The sequence below is a fragment of the Oncorhynchus nerka genome, linkage group LG3 (genome assembly GCF_034236695.1).
Source record: "Oncorhynchus nerka isolate Pitt River linkage group LG3, Oner_Uvic_2.0, whole genome shotgun sequence".
NCBI lineage: Eukaryota > Metazoa > Chordata > Actinopteri > Salmoniformes > Salmonidae > Oncorhynchus > Oncorhynchus nerka.
In genome coordinates, this window is record NC_088398.1 from 58,935,056 (window position 1) to 58,956,351 (window position 21,296).

A 21,296-nucleotide genomic window follows, 5' to 3' on the forward strand; every position below is an offset into this window, starting at 1 on the left:
TCCACATACTTTGTCATTTAATGTCACATCGCAATGAAATGACGATAGCTAAATCTTTCTTTCTGAACACTTCAAGGAAAACAATCAGAAACCAAATACATCTCAGGCATCTCTTATTCCAGAAAAAAATGCTATATCTTCTTTTATAAATAAACAAGTCATAACACTAGCCAAAAGAGGCGCTACACATGTCATACAGATCAGGAGAAACAACTAAATAATTACACTTAAATAAGACATTGTAAAGGCCTCAGAGAGTTAACATTGATAATCACAGTTAAATCATCCAATTCACATTGACCATACATCATATACATAGCAGAAGAGAAACAAGACATGAAACAGAATAGTTTAACCCCATTTCCTTCCCAGAGACACTTACATTGTCTCTTATACATTACCATTGTTGTTTTGGACTATCATTTAGATTATCATAGTTTGATTACATGTTCATAAACCATGTCAAGTTACAGTAGGCAAATTGTTTTAATGTCTTAATTTTACTGAAAGTAAAAAATAAATAAAATAAAAAAAGTTACATTTAGATGTCTACCAATAAGTGAGTTTAACCCCAAATCACTTACATCTACATACATACCAATTTCAGGACTCTTTTGCATTTCTTTCAGATGCACTACTACTTCATCACTCTATTGAGGCACATGACTGGGCAAGACGCAGGCTTAAGGTTCTGCATCTATTTCCCTAGTCATGTAGATATGAGTGCAGAAAAGCCATTTAAACAGGAGCACATTCTCATATGTAGACCTTCTACTCCATTCGGTGGTTTCTATCTCTCTGGGTCTTACATGTGTCTCTCACCATAGTCAGCAGGGATTGAACAGAAACATAACATCCAAACTAAAGACAACCCAATACAATCGGTATTGTATTATTTTTCAGTCATACAAATTATTTTTTGGTACGTGTCAGGTCTTTTTTAAATATGAGTTTTTATACTAAATGTGCAATATTAAGAAAATTAGATAAGTCACACCATCATGGACTCGACACAGTTATGTGGTCAGCTTAGTTCTGGGGCATCATGACAGTCACCAGTTATATTATCTTGACCTCTTATTCCCTCCCTAAGAGAGGGGACAGAGGAAGCTGAGAGATAGCGTGACATAATTCAGTCAACCCTAATGTCTAAGGGAGTCAAAGACATTGCCCTCATATCAAGTCTGATGAGTGGGTTTAATGAATGAGTGAATGACCATGCATGGTCCTAGCAGTTGTGGTGGCGGCTGAGCGGTCATCGGGGTCTCTTGCGCGTGACGAAGATAAGGACCCTGCGGATGGCAATGAGGCGGTCCTTGAGGGAGGGCATGGCCAGGATGGTGAGCTGGGCACGGTTGTCCAGAGGCAGCACAGCCAACAGCCACCAAGCCCACGCTGGACCACTGGGATTACTCTGGAGGGAGGGATAAATGCAGCCCATTCAATCCCTATATGGCATACACGTGTGATTCTCACCAGGTGTGTGTGTGTGTGTGTGTAATGGTTAGGTTACCTGTGGGTCAGGGTCCTTCCCGGGCAAGTGTCCAAAGTGGCTGATTATCTGGCTCTTCATGTTATCTTTGAGGGAGGTGAACCAGCCACTGGCCTGGTCGTACACAGAGACATAAAGCTTCTGCATCTCTGCTAGTTCCTGGCCCTCCACCTGACCACAAAATATATAATGCAGTTAGCACACAAAGTACACACACAATGGAACACACACGGTTGGGATGGAAGACTGAGGATCACATTCACACTCCAATCACAAAACATATCAAACACACACACACAAAACTTACAAAAGTGAGGATATGAATATCTATCAAGATCTATCTAAATACCTCTAATGCACTCTTTGTATCCACATGCATGCAAAACCTTCCTCACACACAGCATTAGCCAGTACACACCAACACACACACCTTCTTATCCTCCAGGTACTCGATCTTGGCCGTGTTGTATCCATCTCTCTGACCGTGGCTCAGCACTTTGAAGCGGGACACTCCAATGGTGTCGACCACGGACCTCCCATCGGGAAAGAACTTGACATCCCGGACCTCCAGCATGCAGCCATAGTCAGCGAAACCCTTCAACTCGTCAGCAATGCACATGCCAAACCGCTTGGTTCCGGTCTCCATGGAGCGGCGGATCATGAGGCGGTAGCATGGTTCGAAGACGTGCAGTGGACAGGGGATGGTGGGGAAGGCCATGGTGCAGACAAAGATTGGCACTTCCAGCTTCAAGCTAGGGTGTAAGGAGGGATATGAGATTGGTTAGCAATTAGCTGAAAAAGCAGGACTGTTGAAGTGCAGTTAACTCACTGACGATGCTACTACGCGATTCATTTACCATAAAATCTATAGCTATGTAAAGTGATCAAATATGTGTTTGTGTGCTAATGCGTTTGTGTGTGAGACTCACTTCGACAGTTCCTTCATCTCCTCCTCGTGGATCTTCTTCCTCTCCGCCAGCTCGTCTCCAAGGTAACGCTGCAGCACCTCCTCCATCAGCAGAGTCTTGTTGTACCCTCTAGTGGCCAGATACTGGTATTATACAGAACACAGAGGAATAGGATGTTACATTCACATTCTACTGGATCATCCATGTCTTTGGTGAATTATCCTTTAATTATATATTGTCCCAATATACTACTTCACTCCCTGTGTCGGAGGAAGCTTTGTGCAAACTTCTTTGGTCACGCTAAACCATCCCTCAGACACTCAACACAGAACAGAGATTATATTGTATTACAGACAGCCCTAAGCCATCATTTTTCATAATCACCAGGTCTGCCTTAAGCCATCTATCCACATATAGAGTACAGCTACTTCCTGTGTGTGTGTTTACCTCTGAGAGGTTCTCTTTGCAAAGAGGGCAATTGGGGTTGTGGTCCAGACAGCGCTCCAGACACTTGAGGCAGAAGGTGTGTCCACAGGGGGTGGTGACGGGCTCATAGAACAGCCTGGAGGAAACACAATAACATAGGCTTTATCAGTTGAAGTAATTGTCAGTATGGACTGAAAATCAAACACTGAGTGGCTAATAATAAATGCATAATTGTGTAGTGGTTGGTGGTCCACTTACCTCATACAGAGGGAGCACTCCATATCTCTACTGTCGAGCAGGTCTGCAGCCACTGTCCTCCTCATAGGGGAAGCAGCAGGAGGGTGAGAGGAGGAATAGGCTTCATCTGGTCTGGGCAGTTTGGAGGGGGTGTTGAAGGCTGGGCTGTCCCCACTATGTCTCCTCTTGAGGCCTCCTGGGGCGGCAGGCAGGGCAGCCAGGACACTGGCCAGGCTCTTGGCGTCTTCTAGCAGCGGCTTCTCAGCTTCACTGCTGGGGGACAGGGGGTGTTTGGAGGAGTAGGAGGGACCCTCGCGAGGAGAACTCTTACTTGCAATAAACGCTGGGTCCTGGAGAGGAGAAGAGTGGAGTTACTATGAGAAGTAGGTGTGTGGGGAGGTAAGTGTGTGTGTGTGTGTGCTGACCTGAGAGGAGCAGCCAGGCCTCTGTCGCGTGGTGAGGGGGTGTAGAGAGCTGAGCAGGGCGGGGGGTTTGAGGCGGCGAGTGGAGGGACCACCCTGTAGGGGATGTAGGGGAGTGGGCTGACCATCCTTTTCAAACGCTGACGAGAACAGCTCACTAAGCAGCTACAGAAACACACACTGTCAGTCAACACGCTCATACAATGTCACAGCATTCATAAGTAGCTTATAACTAGTACCCAGAGTTTAAAAGGGAATATGGTGGAAATACAGGACAATGGCTCAAACTGTCTTGACATAGTTACAGTACTAGTGGTGGAAAAAGTACCCAATTGTCATACTTGAGTAAAAGTAAAGATATCTTAATAGAAAATGACTCAAGTAGAAGTGAAAGTCACCCAGTAAATTACTACTTGAGTAAAAGTATTTGGTTTTAAATTATCAAAGTAAAACGTAATATACAAACGAAGCATGTGTGTTTACTGAGTCCGCCAGATTAGAGGCAGTAGGGGATGTTAAGTGTGTGAATTGGAACATTTTCCTGTCCTGCTACGCATTCAAAATGTAATGAGTACTTTGGGGTTTTAGGGAAAATGTAGTGAAGTAAAAGTTTTAAAAATATATAAATAGAGTACAGATACCACAAAAACGACTTAAGTAGTATTTTTACTTTACACCACCGGACAGTACATATTGCAGTGAATATGTAACAGCAGTGGAACTACTAAAACAGGCCACAGTGACAGCAGGGGATAGGCCTGGAATAGCTCCCCAGCTAAGACAGCTGGAATGGGGGCATTGCGTCATCACCTAGTGTGGAGCAGAGCAGGATTTAAAACAAAACTAATCCGGTCTGGTAAGCATGGAGACAGATTTACACTGTCATATAGTACATAGTAATACTGCATTTTTATATAATTGTGATGTGACATTAAGGGGTATTACATTTGTGGTTAAGTCTGTGTAATTGAAGTAAATGGACAAAAGTTTTTTTAAACTTGTGTATTACCTTCTGAGCTTCCAGCTTCACCGTCATCCAATCAGGCTTGAGCGCTACACACATGAAGTACTCCTTTAAGGCCTCATCATTGTAGTTGGCTTTACTCAGGGCTGAGGCCTTGATGTAGTGGGCCTGGGAAAAAACACAGACAAGAGGGTGTTTTGAGTAGGGAAACACCAAAGTGAGTAGGAAATACTCTGATAGCATTTCAACTATACCTCTAAAGTATATTCAAAACACTGATAATCTATCATCTGAATATTGTTTCAGTGAGCGCCCTAAACGACCTAAGAGAGACAACCATTTAAAAACAGAGGAAACATGGGAATATAAGGTCATTCTTGTCATAACCCCTCGGTTATATTTCCAGGGGCTCTTCAACCTGGTCAACATAAGCTCTTCCCTATTGACACTAGTGCCTGGTTTTCAGGTCTATATGATCTATTTTGCATGTATATCAGCTGCTATAATTTGCATATTAACATACACAAGCTTGTAGCATCCAACCTCACTTACGAACAGACTTGGCAGCATCCAATAATACTTTCACACATACACTATACATGGTCAGGACTGTATGTATTGGGTGCTGACTGGGTCAGACTGTGGTTGTGAAGATGTGATGGGTAGTTCATGACACGACTAGAGACAGGTTAAGCCAAGGCCCAGATATACAGACACCATCTGGTGGTCTAAGTCTATACTCTGCTGGGTTAGGTAGATTGAGTTACATATCAATTTCTCTCACCTTTGGACAGAGAGGTTTGAGTCTGCACAAGCTCTCTGCGTCCTGGATGGCCTGGCTGTAGTTCCTACTGTCCATGTGCAGCTCAGCACGCTGTCCCAGTAGCCTACCTATAGATGGCGCTGTAGAACAGAGAGAACACAGGAAGAATGACGAAATGTTATTTACACCTTTCCACACAGGTACAATGTTGTCCGTGTATACAATACCACAAAGAACAGTATCAGTTACTATGCAACAATATGTCAACTTATTTAATGTGTCTTTTCTGCAGAAATGTAATTCAACATTGGATGTTATTCGCCCCACACAGTATGAGTAGGGAACACTGGACCAAACCGGAGCATTTCCCTTGAATCAAAATACTGCACCATAGTCGACCATGCAGTCTTTGCCAAGAATAGGTCTACAATGACATGCAACAACCTTCTGGCTAGTGAGAAGGGGAGGGGAGAGAAGAGAGGGTCAACATTCTATTCTGATGAACGATTCTGTCCTGTGTGGCTCAGTTGGTAGAGCATGGCGTTTGTACTCACTATTATAAGCCACTCTTTATAAGAACATCTGGTAAATTACTCAAATGTAAAAAGTTGAGGCCTCCCGAGTAGCGTGGCGGTCTAAGGCGTCACTACACACCCAGGTTCGATCCCAGGATGTGTCCCATAGAGTCCCATAGGGCAGCACACAATTGGCCCAGCGTCATCCGGGTTAGGGGATGTCCTTGGCCCATCGCACTCTAGCAACTCCTTGTGGTGGGCCGGGCGCCTGCAAGCTGACTTCAGTCATAAGTTGAACGGTGTTTCCTCCGACACATTGGTGCAGCTGGCTTCCGTGTTAAGCAGGCGGGTGTTTAGAAGCGCGGTTTGGTGGGTCATGTTTTGGAGGACGCATGACTCAACCTTAGCCTCTCCCAAGCTCGTTGGGGAGTTTCAGCGATGAGACAAGATTGTAATTGGATATCACAAAATTGGGGAGAAAAAAGGCGGTATTTTAACATGTAAAAGTTTATGAATCTTTGGCTCAGTGGATGATATGCTGCCTCTGTGGGTAAAAACAGTCTGCATCCCCCCCCCCGACTTAAATAAGCAGGTAAGTAGCTGACATTAAAGCAAAAAGAATGGGGTCAGTCAGAGCTTCTGTGCTATGCTGTTGGGCCGGGCCTCTACTGAAGCACCAAAGGGCCTCTGATGCTGGCTCGCTCTCATTCCTGACTATGCCTAAAAGCTCTCTCTGTAGTAAGGGTCAGCACAGGAGTTTTTTCTAGGGAGTGAGGCTAATTACGGGCCCAAGTTTATCCTGGTAAAACTCAGGTCACAAGGTTGGGGAAAACAACTCCTGGCCATCTATATGGAGTAAACTGTCCAGGGCTGACCTGGTGTTTCAACTTTAAATCAAATCAAATTTTATTGGTCACATACACATGGTTAGCAGATGTTAATGAGAGTGTAGCGAAATGCTTGTGCTTCTAGTTCCGACCATGCAGTAAAATCTAACAAGTAGATTTTAGGAGTGACCTGCATGCCTGCATCTTGCCTAAAATGAGAAACACGTGGAGCATGTTGGAGAAAATAAAACTAACTGGGGCCTGTCTGTGGTTTATACTGTTTTTCCATTCAAAAGGAGAGTGAATTTGAAAACCTATATGAATAATACCTTAACATAACTTAGGAATAATAAAAAAAATAGCAGTAGTGGACTACCCTTTAATTTAAAATGTAGTGTCTTTTAGAGAGATCTGGGTAATGCATTAATTGTCATGGTAAAGCTTTCATAAGAGTCCAACTTACATCAGGAGTTGCAAAAGAGGAATTGTTTTTACTGGGTTAAATAATGGCCATATTGCAGGTGATGCGACTCGAGAAAATACAAGCAACTTATTCCACCATTTGAAACACAGGTATGTAATACAGCATGACGGATGAATGCCGAAAACTTAGGAAGAGGCCAACAAGCACCATCACAAGAGAAAACAAAGCCCAGGCAAGAATCCATTACGGAATTGCTCGCACACACACAACTCCCTATGCAACACAATCTCACCAATGGAATGAAATAACAGATGCCATAACGTACAACATTGCATTTTGATTGTGTTTGGAGCAAATCATATTCTACAATTACCAAACGCCAATATACTAATGGACTTGTACATGGTCTGAAATACGGTTACATTTCAAATCAGCAATAAATGCAAAACTAAATGAATGTTTAAAAAAAATAGCTATCTTTCTGTAGCAGCATTATATTATCTTAGAAATCATATGCTGGACTTTCTTTGACCTGGTGTAAAAAGGGCGCTAACGGAGAGTAACTGTAGTCTTGCTAACACCAGCCTCTCTACGTCCTTGCAGCTGGCTGTGTAGAAATGTGGGTCATGTGTCTGCCAGGCTAGTGTACACGCTGACCACACTGCCCGTGTTGCAAAATAAATTTACACATACATGTTATTCAATCATTTCATCCAAACTGCTAGAGAGCGTATGCGTAGCCAGGCGCAAAAATAGAACGTGGTTCCATTTGACGCTTGATGCCCTGAAAGTCCCACCTCTCCCCTCTCGTTATTGTTTTTTTGGAGCATATACCCACGTGGGTGATTGAAAGATGAACTGAGGTACACATTCCAGTCAAAGTTGGTTGCCAACCACCATATAAAGTCCAATGAATAATAAGACTGAAGGACGAGAGATTACTATAAACTAATTAGGTTTCCCCTTTTATCTGAGGATTAATTGTTAGAGTAGAAAACACACAATTGTGTGTGACTCAAAATGGGTGAAAATTCTACAAAAGATCCAGAAAAAAAGGACCTTGTGCATTTCAGTTAAAATAACAACCCAATGTTTATACCCAAAGACAAATTAGCTACCAACAGCAAGCTAGCTTGCTAAATGTTTCATGTTTTTCGACCTGTCCCCAACTTGATACAGTTGGTTCCGAGGTTTCCTCCTAGTGTGGATGGACAAAATCAATATGCTCGTGCCGGGTCTAGTCAGCATGTAACATGCTGATCACACTGCCTGCGTGAGACTTGCAAAATAAATGTACCCATACATGTTATTCAATCATTTCATCAGCATGCTAGCTAAATGTCCATGAATGTTTCATGTGTTTCAACCTATCGCCAAAAATAACACTGAACAAAAATATTTAAAAATGCAACATACAACAATTTCAGTTCATACAGTGTAAGGAAATCTATCAATTGAAATATATTCATTAAGATCTAAATCTATGGATTTCACATGACTGGGAGTAGAAATATTCATCTATTGGTCACAGATACCTTAAAAAAAGTAGGGGTGAGGATCAGAAAACCAATCAGTATCTGGTGTGACCACCATTTGCCTCATGCAGCGTGACACATCTCCACATAGTTGATCAGGCTGTTGATTGGGGCCTGTGGAATGTTGCCCCATTCCTCTTCAATGACTGTGCGAAGTTGCTGGATATTGACGGGAACTGGAACTGCATCCCAAACATGCTCAATGGGTGACATGTCTGGTGAGTATGCAGGCCATGGAAAAACTGGGATATTTTCAGCTTCCAGGAATTGTGTACAGATCCTTGTGACATGAGGCTGTGCATTACCATACTGAACCATGAGGTGGCGGAAGAATGGCACAACAATGGGCCTCAGGATCTTGTCACAGTATCTCTGTGCATTCAACTTGCCATCGATAAAATGCAATTGTGTTAGTTGTCCGTAGCCTATTCCTGCCCATACCATAACCCCAGCTAACCGCCCTCCCACACACCATCTGTCCGGTACAGTTGAAACAGGTGTTCATCTGTGAAGAGCACACTTCTCCAGCAACTGAAGTTGGTTACGACCCTGGTGAGAATGACGAGCACGCAGATGACCTTAACCGAGACGGTTTCTGACAGTTTATGCAGAAATTATTTGGTTGTGCAAACCCAGTTTCATCAGCTGTATGGGTTTCTGATCTCAGACAATACTGCAGGTGAAGAAGCCAGATGTGGAGGTCTAAGGATGGAATGGTTAGACGTGGTCTGCGGTTGTGAGGCCGGGTTGGACGTCCTGCCAAAATCTCTAAAACAACATTGAGTCGGCTTATGGTCGAGAAATTAACATTAAATTATCTGGGAACAGCTTTGGTGGACATTCTTGCAGTCAGCACGCCAATTTCTCACTCCCTCAAAACTTAAGACATCTGTGGCATTGTGTGTTGTGACAAAAGTTCACATTTTAGAGTGGCTTTTTATTGTCCCCCAGCACAAGGTGCACCTGTGTAATGACCATGTTGTATAATCAGCTTCTTGAAATGCCACACCTGTCAGGTGGATGGATTTAATTTCCGCCCATGAAACATGGGCACAACACTTTACATGTTGCAATTATATTTTTGTTCAGAATAGATGATGCATCATGGGTGAATAAAACTGTTTTAAAAAATTGAGTTTTTACAGCAACTTTTTTAAAAAGTGTTACGTAATGAGAAGCATGTCCCATTTCTTTAGATAATACATATTATAGTTTCATGTATGCCTCAACTAGTATAAATCATATCAGTGTTACGGAAGAAACTGCAACAACATTGTGTTTTATGCAAATAAATGTGGTTTTTGTCAAGTAAAATTGTGTAAAATAACCAGAGAATTTCATTCAGACGCATTTCTGTAACGAGAATTTTGGGTGAAAATTTACAAAATTCTGGCAAAATGTCAAATGTATTTAAAATAAGACACTGTGTCAAACTAGGCATCTTAGTCTTCAAAATTAGTTAATTGTTGCAGATGCATAATTTTTTTCAAACTCAATTTTCTACTGCCATGGTTGAAACTGAGAATCACTGCAATGCTGATTTTAAAGATAACCTATGTAGATGTAGAGGATGTGCCACTTATTTAGGCTGCCATGGCCTCTGCTCCAGAGACCATGTTGCCTAAGGCAGGTTGACATTTATTGTCATGAATCTTGCTCTGGAGGCAGAGCAATTTTCACTAGATGAGCCAGCTGCTAAGTCAAAATGAGCTATATCATAGAAATTCTAGAAAACAACCATTTGCTTTTTGGCTTTAAGAAGGTGCAAAATGCTAGCTAGTGACCACTCTGCAGAGCTGCCTCCAGGTCAAGATTCATGACAAATGCCAACATGCTTACATCCAATAATGTAATATGTCCCAATAAAAGGCCTACTTATTCTACATAGCCAGTGAGGAAAAGACAACACACAGTCCAGTCAATTTTAATTTAACAGCATAACCAGTGTGAACATTATTAAATAAATCCATGGGGTATGTGACCCAGGGTATAAATGTGGGTTTGGTAATAAAGGGGGGGGCTACTGGGTTTATGAAAGGATTTCTTCGAGAACTGAAATGGGTACAGTGTCACCCACTATCGGTGACACAATGTAACCTTTATTTAACTAGGCAAGTCACAATGCGGAGTAGTGAAAAGTAGGTAATCTAGACTCCCAGATATTTGGTTTTAAATAGGTCAAAGGGAAACATTAAATACACAATCTGTTCTAAAACATATGAATTCAACAATTGCTCATTCAAACTCACTGTAAATGTTACATTATCTTACCCAGTTCTACGGCTTTGTTGTATTTGTCCAGGGCATCAGTGTAATCGTGCTTCTTTCGTGAGCCCTCACCTTCTATCCAATGTCTCCTGGCTTTACTTTCAGAGTCGAAACATTTATCCAACAAACTACTGAGAATGACGTTTACTCTAAACCCAATGGACAGGATCTGTCCGTCTTTTTTGTTCAGTTTATGTTTGCATTGTATGCAGTCTTTGACAGTTTCTTCTTCTAAACAATGTTTGCAAAACGTATGGCCGCACTCCAATGTGGTTGGTTCTGACAGTAAACACCTACAAAGGCGGCATGAAAACAAGTCCAAGGGTTCTTCCTCAAACATCCCATCGGCCTCAACCCCATCGTTTCCATTCCCACTATTATGACAACTCGTTGCATTCGAATTAATGTTTAACGTTAGCTCCTTCTCGCGAAGAGTCCGTGCTATGTTTTCAACCAGAAGCTGCAATTCGCATGGCCGAAGTTCGCCAATGTTGGCCGCGGTGCAGTACGAGTCAAGCGCCTCTGCTATCCGCCCGGTCTGGGCCAAAGCGTCAGCTTTGCGCAAACAGAGGCCCCGGTCTGGATGCTGGAGGTCCGCCAGCTGAGAACTATAGATCTCCGCAGCAAGGTCGTAGTCACCTGCCCGGTTTGCTTCCTCTGCCACCTCGAGCATTTCAGGGCATATACCCGCTGCTCCAGGGTCGTATACCGGGTGGACAAACTGCGCCGATTTATGAGATTGGATTACCGTCTCCATGTTCATCTTGGAATATTACACATAGCAAACTGTGTTCAAAAACACTCCTTCTCACAAAACGTCGTCAGACTAACGTTAAGGTTTACATGTGCCATCGTGAAAGGCTCCTGTCGTCTTCCAAGAGAAGAGCTGGATAGGCCTCGTTCCGCGATAGCCGAATTGAATATGCACCAAACTGGTGACTCCTAAAATGTCAAAATAGTTTGTATGTAGACTTCCCAAATATGTCAAACTATAACGTTGCATGTGCCATAGTGAACGATTCGTGTCGTTTTCCAAGAGAAGAGCTGGTTAAGAGGCCTCATTACACGACAGCCGAATAGAATACGCACCAATCATTTGCTAAAATGTCAAATTAGTTTGCATGTAGACTTCCCGTTTTTCAAACCCGATATATTCGGACTCTGTGTTACAGCACTGTAATGCCCATTTGCCTACCAAGCTTTGCTGAATAAACCAGCACAGTAATTCACGAACTGAGGAAGTAACGTTAAACGTCGAGTCAATCCTCTTGTTTGGCTGACAACGGCGTTACGCCTCCCCAAATAACAGCAAGTAACGCTAGGTATGTACTTCTAGTCAGCTAAACATTGTTGGCAACTCAAATCCTTCATCGGAGGTTGGCAGGCTTTAAAAGTCATTAGAAGGCAAAAGGACGGTTTCCTGGGAGTAACGTTCTGTGGAGCAAAGTTCCGAGTGCAATTTCACGTTACCTGTTTTTATGGAAGAATCGAAACAACCCAATTAATTTCCCTAGCTGGCTAACCTCTCGCGCTCACTGTAGCTGGAAAGCTTAATTAGTTTCTCTGCCCGGGTCTTGACATTCAAACTTTTCTTGTTCGGTTATAACAATTGATGCCAAAATACTATTAAAATGAAAGTATCTGGTCCTCGCTGTACTCCATACTGTTGCTCAGTTAGCTTAGCTACTTCAAATCCAGCTATGATGATTCGCCGAACGAAGCACGTGACGGTAAGTGTGAAACGTTATTGGTCCATTAAATGGCTCACTTGTATAACATATCAACATTACATAACCACTTAACGTCAGTGTAGCTCGCGGGGCACTCAGTTCATGTAACAACCTGACATTTATCATCGTTACACTATGTTTTAGAGAAATATATCTGACTAGAGAGACTATCCAGGTATGGTAATAGACTACCTAGACCTAGTTGTTTCATCTTCATTAGAATTGCACTGGTTATATCACTGTTCTGAGGGGGAGGGGTGCATTGTTTTATGTAATCCTTTATATAAGAAGCAGAGCTAGAATTACCCTTACATTTGTTTGAGAACACTGCCAAAATGTATTGCAGTGATTTAAAAGACACAGAAAACAGCAAGGTTATTGCTGTTATTGCTTTAGATAAAGAAAATTATGTCCAAAGTGATATACAGTACCTATCAAATGTAATTTAGGCAGCAGGCTATTTGTATACTATAAATAATATGTTGAATAATTTGTGCAATCTATTTTGTTGTGGTTCAAAAAAGCTTTGTCATTCTTATACTCTTAGCATATGGATTTGTATTTTTAATTTTAATTTTCAATGTCTATCATACTGAGTGTAATCCTATCCTTTGAAAATGTGGGCAGAATTACTGGTGGATGTCAGAACATTTAGCCATTGTCAAAACAGAAACTTTAGCCATTATTCAATATGATAAATATGATGACAAGAATATGTCCACCTCAGGTAGCAGGCTACTACTAAGTAGCTACAAATACGAACACAAATCAATGTGTAATTGCTGTGGATGACTCTCCCTAACTATCTCTTCCTCTCTCCAACTCTCAGCCAGGTAACAATGTTAATGTCATTTCAAAGTTGCATAAGGATGACCTCAGCTTTTATGATGACTCACATCTCCCAACATTTCACACACTTATGATGCTGCTGCTGTACCAATCTTAATGAGGGAATGGTCTAAACTTAACAAAGAAAATAGACATTTGAACATTAACAATCACAGGGAAGATAAATCCTTTATCTTTAAGAAAACATGTTTTGTTTTAAGGTTACATAACAGATGTTGCACTCCTCAGGGTAAACTCATTACTTCTCTCATTTTGTATGACCTGTCTAGTCTATGATATAACCCATCCGTCATAGGAAGGAACACAGTGTTCCCTGTTAAGGAGATCCATTGCTCACGTCTGATTAAATACTTAGGGTTATTTACATGTTGTGCACTGTATAACAATGTATAACAGTTTTAACTCAGGCAAAAGCAGAACAGGCCCTTAGGGTCTCCTCTGGTCAGTATGCATGCAGAAGTCAGAGAGGTGAAGGAAAACCCAAACCTCCGCTACAAGAACCATTTCATCCCCGTAGCACAATAATCCAGGGCCAACCTGAGATTCTGGTTAAGAAGAGTAGTCCGTAGGTTTCCCATAAGGAAGAAACTCACTATTATATGCGTTTCACCACATTCATCACAGTTAAGTAATGAGTATTTACACAGTATCTCGTGAGTCACCATGACTACTGTAGTAATGTTATAAGATGCTGACATAAGAGTTAGATTTCATAATAGTTGGCATAAAATAATGCCAAAAGGTGCTGAACTTGTTTGAGAAAAATGGCAGATTTGAGCCAGTAATACAGTTGGGGTTATTGACCATATAATTTACTGGTATTTGGAGACCACAAACACAGAACAGGTTTTGACATTATCCGCATAATGTAGGATGTTTATGCCTACACTCTTAGGGTGGGAAACGGTGCTATCTAGAACCTAAAAGGGTTATTCGGCTGTCCCAATAAGATAGCCATTTGAATAAACCCTTTTTGGTTCCAGGTAGAACGAACCCAAATAAATTATACCTGGAACCAAAAAGGATTCTCCTGTGGGGACAGCCGAAAAACCTCTTTGTAGCCCTTTTTTCAAAGTATTAAGAAAAAAATAAAAATAAATTTGGGAAAAGTCCCAGTTGCCACTTACCTAGAATTAAAAAACAATCTGGAGCATCAGACAGGAAAGTTGTTCGCTTGGCATACCTGTTTGGGTAAAACAGTGATAATGCAATACTAACTAATTTGCCCTTCCCTAACACTCTATGCAAGGTTCATCACCTATGTTGTGTGAATGACGTATTATACTGTATATATTAGATTTATATAACGCTTTTCTACCAACTGAGGTACTCAAAGCACTTTACACAGTACGAGGGGAAATCACCTCACCCACCTTCAATGTGCACCACCAACCTGGGTGATGCATGGCGACCATTTTTGTGACACAACGCTCATCGCCCATCAGGTGAGGAGTGATATGCCAATTAGAAATGAGGGGGAGGATTAGGTGGCCTTGATGGAATGGGGCTAGGTTGGGAATTTAGCCAGGACACCAGGGTTAACACCCACACTCTTAAGATAAGTGCCATTTTTAATGCCCAGAGTTTTAGCACAACCATTTAACATCCCATCCAAAAGACTGCATCCTATACAGGGCAAGGGTGGTATGCTGCTGGCAATTGTTTTAAGTCATAAGTCAAACTAATCACAACCTTTTTACCATTTGAATTTACTACAAACACTTACATCAAACTTCCAAATGATATTTCATGACAATAAGAAAACACATATCCTTTAGAATACATATTTATAGATGTAGAAACCTAAGGAAGTGACAAGTCACTGGTTTATATTGCCCATCTTGAAATACCAGTAAAATACATTTAACATGTAATATCATTAGAAATAGTCATAGAACAAGTCTGAGGTTTATACAGTCCATCATAACAGGCTAGACCATTGAATCAATCAGTTATTCTACACAATGCTAACCTGTGGAGATCAGGGCCCCTATCCACAAAGCATCAGAGTAGGAGTGCTGATCCAGGATCTGTCCACAATCTTATTCACTATGATTTAAAAAGGTAAAAATGATTCTAGATCAGCAGAGATCCCACAGCTGTAGTTCTGAGGGGTAAAAGTAAATCAAAAGCCCCCTTTCTATCAACACTTTATCCTGACACAATGTTAAAAACGGAAACATTAACATATAATAAAAAGGTACACAGACAGACCATGTATGTATTAAACTAGCCTGCAAATGGATAAAATGAATTCACAAAATAATTTTGAGTATAATGAGTTCCCTGTGTTTGGTTTTAGTATGTTGCCATTGGCCTGAAATTGAGAAGTCTCATGATCAGATTTAAAAAGTAATGGTGTGATCAAGGTGTGCTGGAAAAGAGCTTCAGATAGTGGACAGTCTGTGTCCACTAACAATTGCTGATGAATCCTCTGACATCTTCAAAGACTGCTGTACTATAGTCTGTGTTATAGGCAACTTTATCATACATCAATGGTTTTGGTAATAGAAAGAACAGGGCAAATCTGAAAGGAAAGGGTTGAGGCCTCATCCGCATGGCTTTTGATAAAGCTGTTCCCAGACAATCTCTCAGTTGTTTAGTTCCGTGAGAGATGCAATCACCACCTCCCCCTGAAGATATAATGTTTATAACTAGGGGCTTGTTGTTGAGCTTAAGAGGCAAACAGGGCTATGGGAGAACAACAGTCATGTTGGTTTTGCACTTCTTTAGCCTCAAATTGCCAGCCGTGACCACTTGATGAGGTGATTAGCCAGGGTTGGAATATGCCTTCAGTGGCTACACGTGGTGTGACCACTTGATGAGGTGATTAGCCAGGGTTGGAATATGCCTTCAGTGGCTACACGTGATGTAACCACTTGATGAGGTGATTAGCCAGGGTTGGGATATGCCTTCAGTGGCTACACGTGACGGTCAGGTCTGGTAACTAGGCTGACAGAAACTTGAGGCTGAAGATAGCTATAGTTCCTCTAAAGGCTTAGTTCAATCAAACCTGTACTCCAGTATTTGTCCATTAGCTATTTTTCCCATTGTCAAATAAAATGACAGATTTTACATTAAAAACATTCTACCATAACACCAGTTAGATACCCTCACAGGTAGATACTATACTTCCAGAATACAATCTCTCACTCTCTCTCTCTATCTCTCTCTCTCTCACTCTCACTCTCACTCTCACACTCAGGAAGTGAAGGCTTAGCCACTAGTGCATTGGGCTGGCCCCATGTAATCCCCTCTAATCAAGGCTATGCCTATTTCATTGCTAGATTTATTTGGATTTGTGGAATGCCATTGGCATAGTTATTGTTTTGATTGTCATTGACTGCAACGTAATTGAATTGACACTACATATGACATTTATATATTTTATTTTAAACAGAATTTCTTCCATCTCCTTTTATTATTGTTATTGCTTGTCACTACTAATGTGAATGTTTTTTTTTTGGATTGCGGTGGCATTTGGGCATGGCAGTTTGGGGGAAATCAACTTAATTTAAAAATATATACAGTACCAGCCAAATGTTTGGACAAACCTATTCATTCCAGGATTTTCTTTATTTTGACTATTTTCTACAATAACACACATGGAATCATGCTGTAACCAAAAAGTGTTAAACAAATCTAAATATATTTTATATTTGACATTCTTCAAAGTAGCCACCTTTTGCCTTGTTGACAGCTTTACACAAATACCTGCATTCTCTCAACCAGCTTCATGAGGAAGTCACCTGGAGTGCATTTCAATTAACAGGTGTGCCTTGTTCAAAGTTCATTTGTGGAATTTCTTTCTTTCTTAATGCGTTTGAGCCAATCAGCTGTGTTGTGACAAGGTAGGGGTGGTACTGTATACAGAAGATAGCCCTATTTGGTAAAAGACCAAGTCCATATTATGGCTAGAACAGCTCAAATAAGCAAAGAGAAACGACAGTCCATTATTACTTTAAGACATGAAGGTCAGTCAATCCGGAAAATGTTAAGAACTTTGAAAGTTTCGTCAAGCGCAGTCACAAAAACCCTCAAGCGCTATGATGAAACTGGCTCTCATGAGGACCGCCACAGGAAAGGAAGACCCAGAGTTTCCTCTGCTGCAGAGGATAAGTTCATTAGAGTTAACTGCACCTCAGAATGCAGCCCAAATAAATGCTTCACAGAGTTCAAGTAACAGACACATCTCAACATCAGGGTAGCCTAGTGGCAGGATAGCCTAGTGGTTAGAGCGTTGGATTAGTAACCGGAAGGTTGCAAGTTCAAATCCCAGAGCTGACAAGGTACAAATCTGTCGTTCTGCCCCTGAACAGGCAGTTAACCCACTGTTCCTAGGCTGTCATTGAAAATAAGAATTTGTTCTTAACTGACTTGCCTAGTTAAATAAAGGTTAAATAAAAATCAACTGTTCAGAGGATTTTTGCTTCCAACCGTCGTATCTTTGTGAGACACAGAGTAGGTGAACGGATTATCTCCGCATGTGTGGTTCCCACCGTGAAGCATGGAGTAGGAGGTGTGATGGTGTGAGGGTGCTTTGCTGGGGACACTGTCTGTGATTTATTTAGAATTCAAGGTACACTTAACTAACATGACTACCACAGCATTCTGCAGCGATACGCCATCCCATCTGGTTTTTGCTTAGTGGGACTATCATTTGTTTTTCAACAGGACAATGACCCAACACAGCTCCACGTTGTGTAAGGGCTGTTTGACCAAGAAGGAGAGTGATGGAGTGCTGCATCAGATGACCTGGCCTCCACAATCACCTGACCTCAACCCGATTGAGATGGTTTGGGTTGAGTTGGACCGCAAAGTGAAGGAAAAGCAGCCAACAAGTGCTCAGCATATGTGGGAACTCCTTCAAGACTGTTGGAAAAGCATTCCAGATGAAGCTGGTTGAGAGAATGCCAAGATTGTGCAGAGCTGTCATCAAGGCGAAGTGTGGCCACCTTGAATAATCTAAAATCTAAAATATATTTTGATTTGTTTAACACTTTTTGCTTACTACGGGATTCCATATGTGTTAATTCATAGTATTGATGTCTTCACTATTACTTTACAATGTAGAAAATAGTAAAAATAAAGAAAATCCCTTGAATGAGTAGGTGTGTACAAACTTTTGACTGGTGCTGTATATATATATTTAAATGTATTTGGGTACATCTTCCCATACTAAGTCAACTAATATGGCAGCTTAATTTTAAGCTTTTTTTTTTACAATTATGATAACATTGGGCCAACAGTAATAGGTGTAAGTAACACCAATGATGAAATTATAGGTCATTTAGGATTTAATTTTCTTGAATGGAGGCCACAGATGCTCAAACACTTAAAGACACATACATTTGTAAAAAGATTAAAAAGCAGTTTAATAGCCTTCTTTGTTTTTATTGATCTACAATATATTAAATATTCTTGTTTACATTGTAGCATTCAAGATAATAGATATCTACGGGAACAAGCCAATTTGCTTACCTTCAGAACTTTAAACTATGCATAAACACCAAGTTTTGCACGATAATGGACTTCCATTATGTTTTATCATCAACAGTTCAATATTAACAAAAACATGTATGATGTGTGACTATTTTACATTTTAAAATGTTTTTCAGGGTTGCAAAAGAGAGAGATGCAAATGCCTACGCAATCAACAACAACCCATATTTGTTTTGGGGCAGAATACCATTTTTTTCTTCTGTAATTCACTCAATTGAGGGAGTGAATACATACAATGTTCTTTTACGGTTGTCCATATCCCCAGTCCGTTTCACCACATGCAGTCCCAGCTGGACGAGGTAACCAGCCCCGCATGTCCCTGTTCTCTCTCTATGATCACCTGTCAGATTCTCTCCCACCTGCAGCACGGTTTCCTCACCTCCACCATGTGCAGCACAGCACGTGGCAGTCAGGGTATAATTAAAGAACACAGCCTCCCAGTCCTACTGCCTGTGTTTCACTGAGGTTATGAAAGAAAACGTAACAGCAAAACATCCACAACAACCATCTATCCCACTGCTGAGTGGGATGATTGTTTAATGAGTTCTTCTCTCTCACACTCACGCAGGCACACATACACACAGCTGCAGTCAGGGGGTTTAGAGTGCTCATGGTGTTGTTGCTATGGCAGCAGTGTTCAGTTGATCCCCAGTGTAGCAGGTGTCAAAAATAAACCAAATTTTATATTATGCCGTATTCTATCCAGGTAAAATAGCAACACATTATCCTTGAGAATGACACATCAAATGCTCATCAATTTTACAAACCCTTTTTCCATTCCCTTGAGCATTTAGAGGTAATTGTATTTCCTGCCTAAAGCAATCACTATAAACTGTGACGTATGTTTGTGTCTATAGGCTACATGTTTTGTACTGGTGTTGACTATCTTAACCTCCTCAGAGCTAAATTGCATGGTCCATTTTGATAGTCTCTGTCAAATCTAAATTCATTTAAAGCTCAGTTTTCCTGTTGTCATGTGTGGATGACGTAGTCTGAAATAGGTTCATCAATGATTCACACTATGTATTGCATATAGTCTCTTCTTACACTATAAATATACATTTATGTGGAGACCCCTTCAAATTTGTGGATTCAGCTATTTCAGCCACACCCGTTGCTGACAGGTATATAAAATCGAGCACACCGTCATGCGATCTCCATAGACAAACATTGGCAGTAGAATGGCCTTACTGAAGAGCTTAGTGACTTTCAACGTGGCACCGTCATAGGATGCCACCTTTCCAACAGGTCAGTTTGTCAAATTTCTGTCCTGCTAGAGATCCCCCAATCAACTGTAAGTGCTGTTATTGTGAAGTGGAAACGTCTAGGAGCAACAACGGCTCAGCCCTGAAGTGTTAGGCCACACAAGCTCACAGAACGGGAGTGCTGAAGCGCATAGTGCATAAAAAATTGTCTGTCCTCGGTTGCATCACTCACTATTGAATTCCAATCTGCCTCTTGAAGCAATTTTAGCACAAGAACTGTTTGTCGGGAGCTTCATGAAATTGGTTTCCTTGGCCGAGCAGCCGCACACAAGCCTAAGATCACCATGCGCAATGCCAAGCGTCGGCTGGAGTGGTGTAAAGCTCACCGACACTGAACTCTGAAGCAGTGGAAAAGCATTCTTTGGAGTAATGAATCGTGCTTCAACAACTGGCAGTAAGACAGATAAATCTGGGTTTGGAGGATGCCAGGAGAACTCTACCTGCCCGAAGGCATAGTGCCAACTATAAAGTTTGGTGGAGGAGGAATAATGGTCTGGGGCTGTTTTTCATGGTTTGGGCTCCTTAGTTCCAGAGAAGGGAAATCTTAACGCTATGTCATACATTCTAGATGATTCTGTGCTTCCAACTTTGTGGCAACAGTTTGGAGAAGGCCCTTTCCTGTTTCAGCATGACAATGCCCCTGTGGACAAAGCGAGGTCCATACAGAAATGATGTGTCGAAATCGGTGTGGAAGAACTTGATTGCCCTACACAGAGCCCTGACCTCAACCCCAACGAACATGTTTGGGATCAATTGGAACTCTGACTGCGAGCCAGGCCTAATTGCCCAACATCAGTGCCTGACCTCACTAATGCTCTTGTGGCTGAATGGAAGCAAGTCCCTGCAGCAATTTAAAAATATATATATATATTTCACCTTTATTTAACCAGGTAGGACAGTTGAGAACATGTTCTCATTTACAACTACGACCTGGCCAAGATAAAGCAAAGCAGTGCGACAAAAACAACAACACAGAGTTACACATGGGATAAACAAACGTAGAGTCAATAACACAACGTTCCAACATCTAGTGGAAAGCCTTCCCAGAAGAGTGTAGGCTGTTATAGCAGCAAAGGGGGAACCAACTCCATGTTTTTGCCCATGATTTTGGAATGAGATGTTAGACGAGCAGGTTTCCACATGCTTTTGATCATGTAGTGTATGTAGTG

General features: G+C 41.5%; 1 protein-coding gene and 1 long non-coding RNA gene across 2 annotated transcripts; one reads left to right on the forward strand and one right to left on the reverse strand.

The window, feature by feature from the left end:
- Positions 1 to 12,438, reverse strand: LOC115111544 (LON peptidase N-terminal domain and RING finger protein 2-like). Its single transcript, XM_029637698.2, has 10 exons — positions 10,785 to 12,438; positions 5,234 to 5,352; positions 4,495 to 4,617; positions 3,489 to 3,650; positions 3,085 to 3,413; positions 2,848 to 2,962; positions 2,422 to 2,543; positions 1,923 to 2,244; positions 1,514 to 1,663; positions 1 to 1,414 (listed from the first exon to the last, which is right to left on the reverse strand). The coding sequence occupies exons 1-10, from the start codon at positions 11,542 to 11,544 to the stop codon at positions 1,256 to 1,258; spliced, it is 2,361 nt and encodes a 786-aa protein (XP_029493558.1). The 5' UTR covers positions 11,545 to 12,438; the 3' UTR covers positions 1 to 1,255.
- LOC135565780 (uncharacterized) lies at positions 12,426 to 18,468 on the forward strand. Its single transcript, XR_010461859.1, has 2 exons — positions 12,426 to 12,511; positions 18,035 to 18,468. It is a non-coding gene; the product is annotated as an uncharacterized LOC135565780 (long non-coding RNA).
- Positions 18,469 to 21,296: the final 2,828 nt, after the last annotated feature.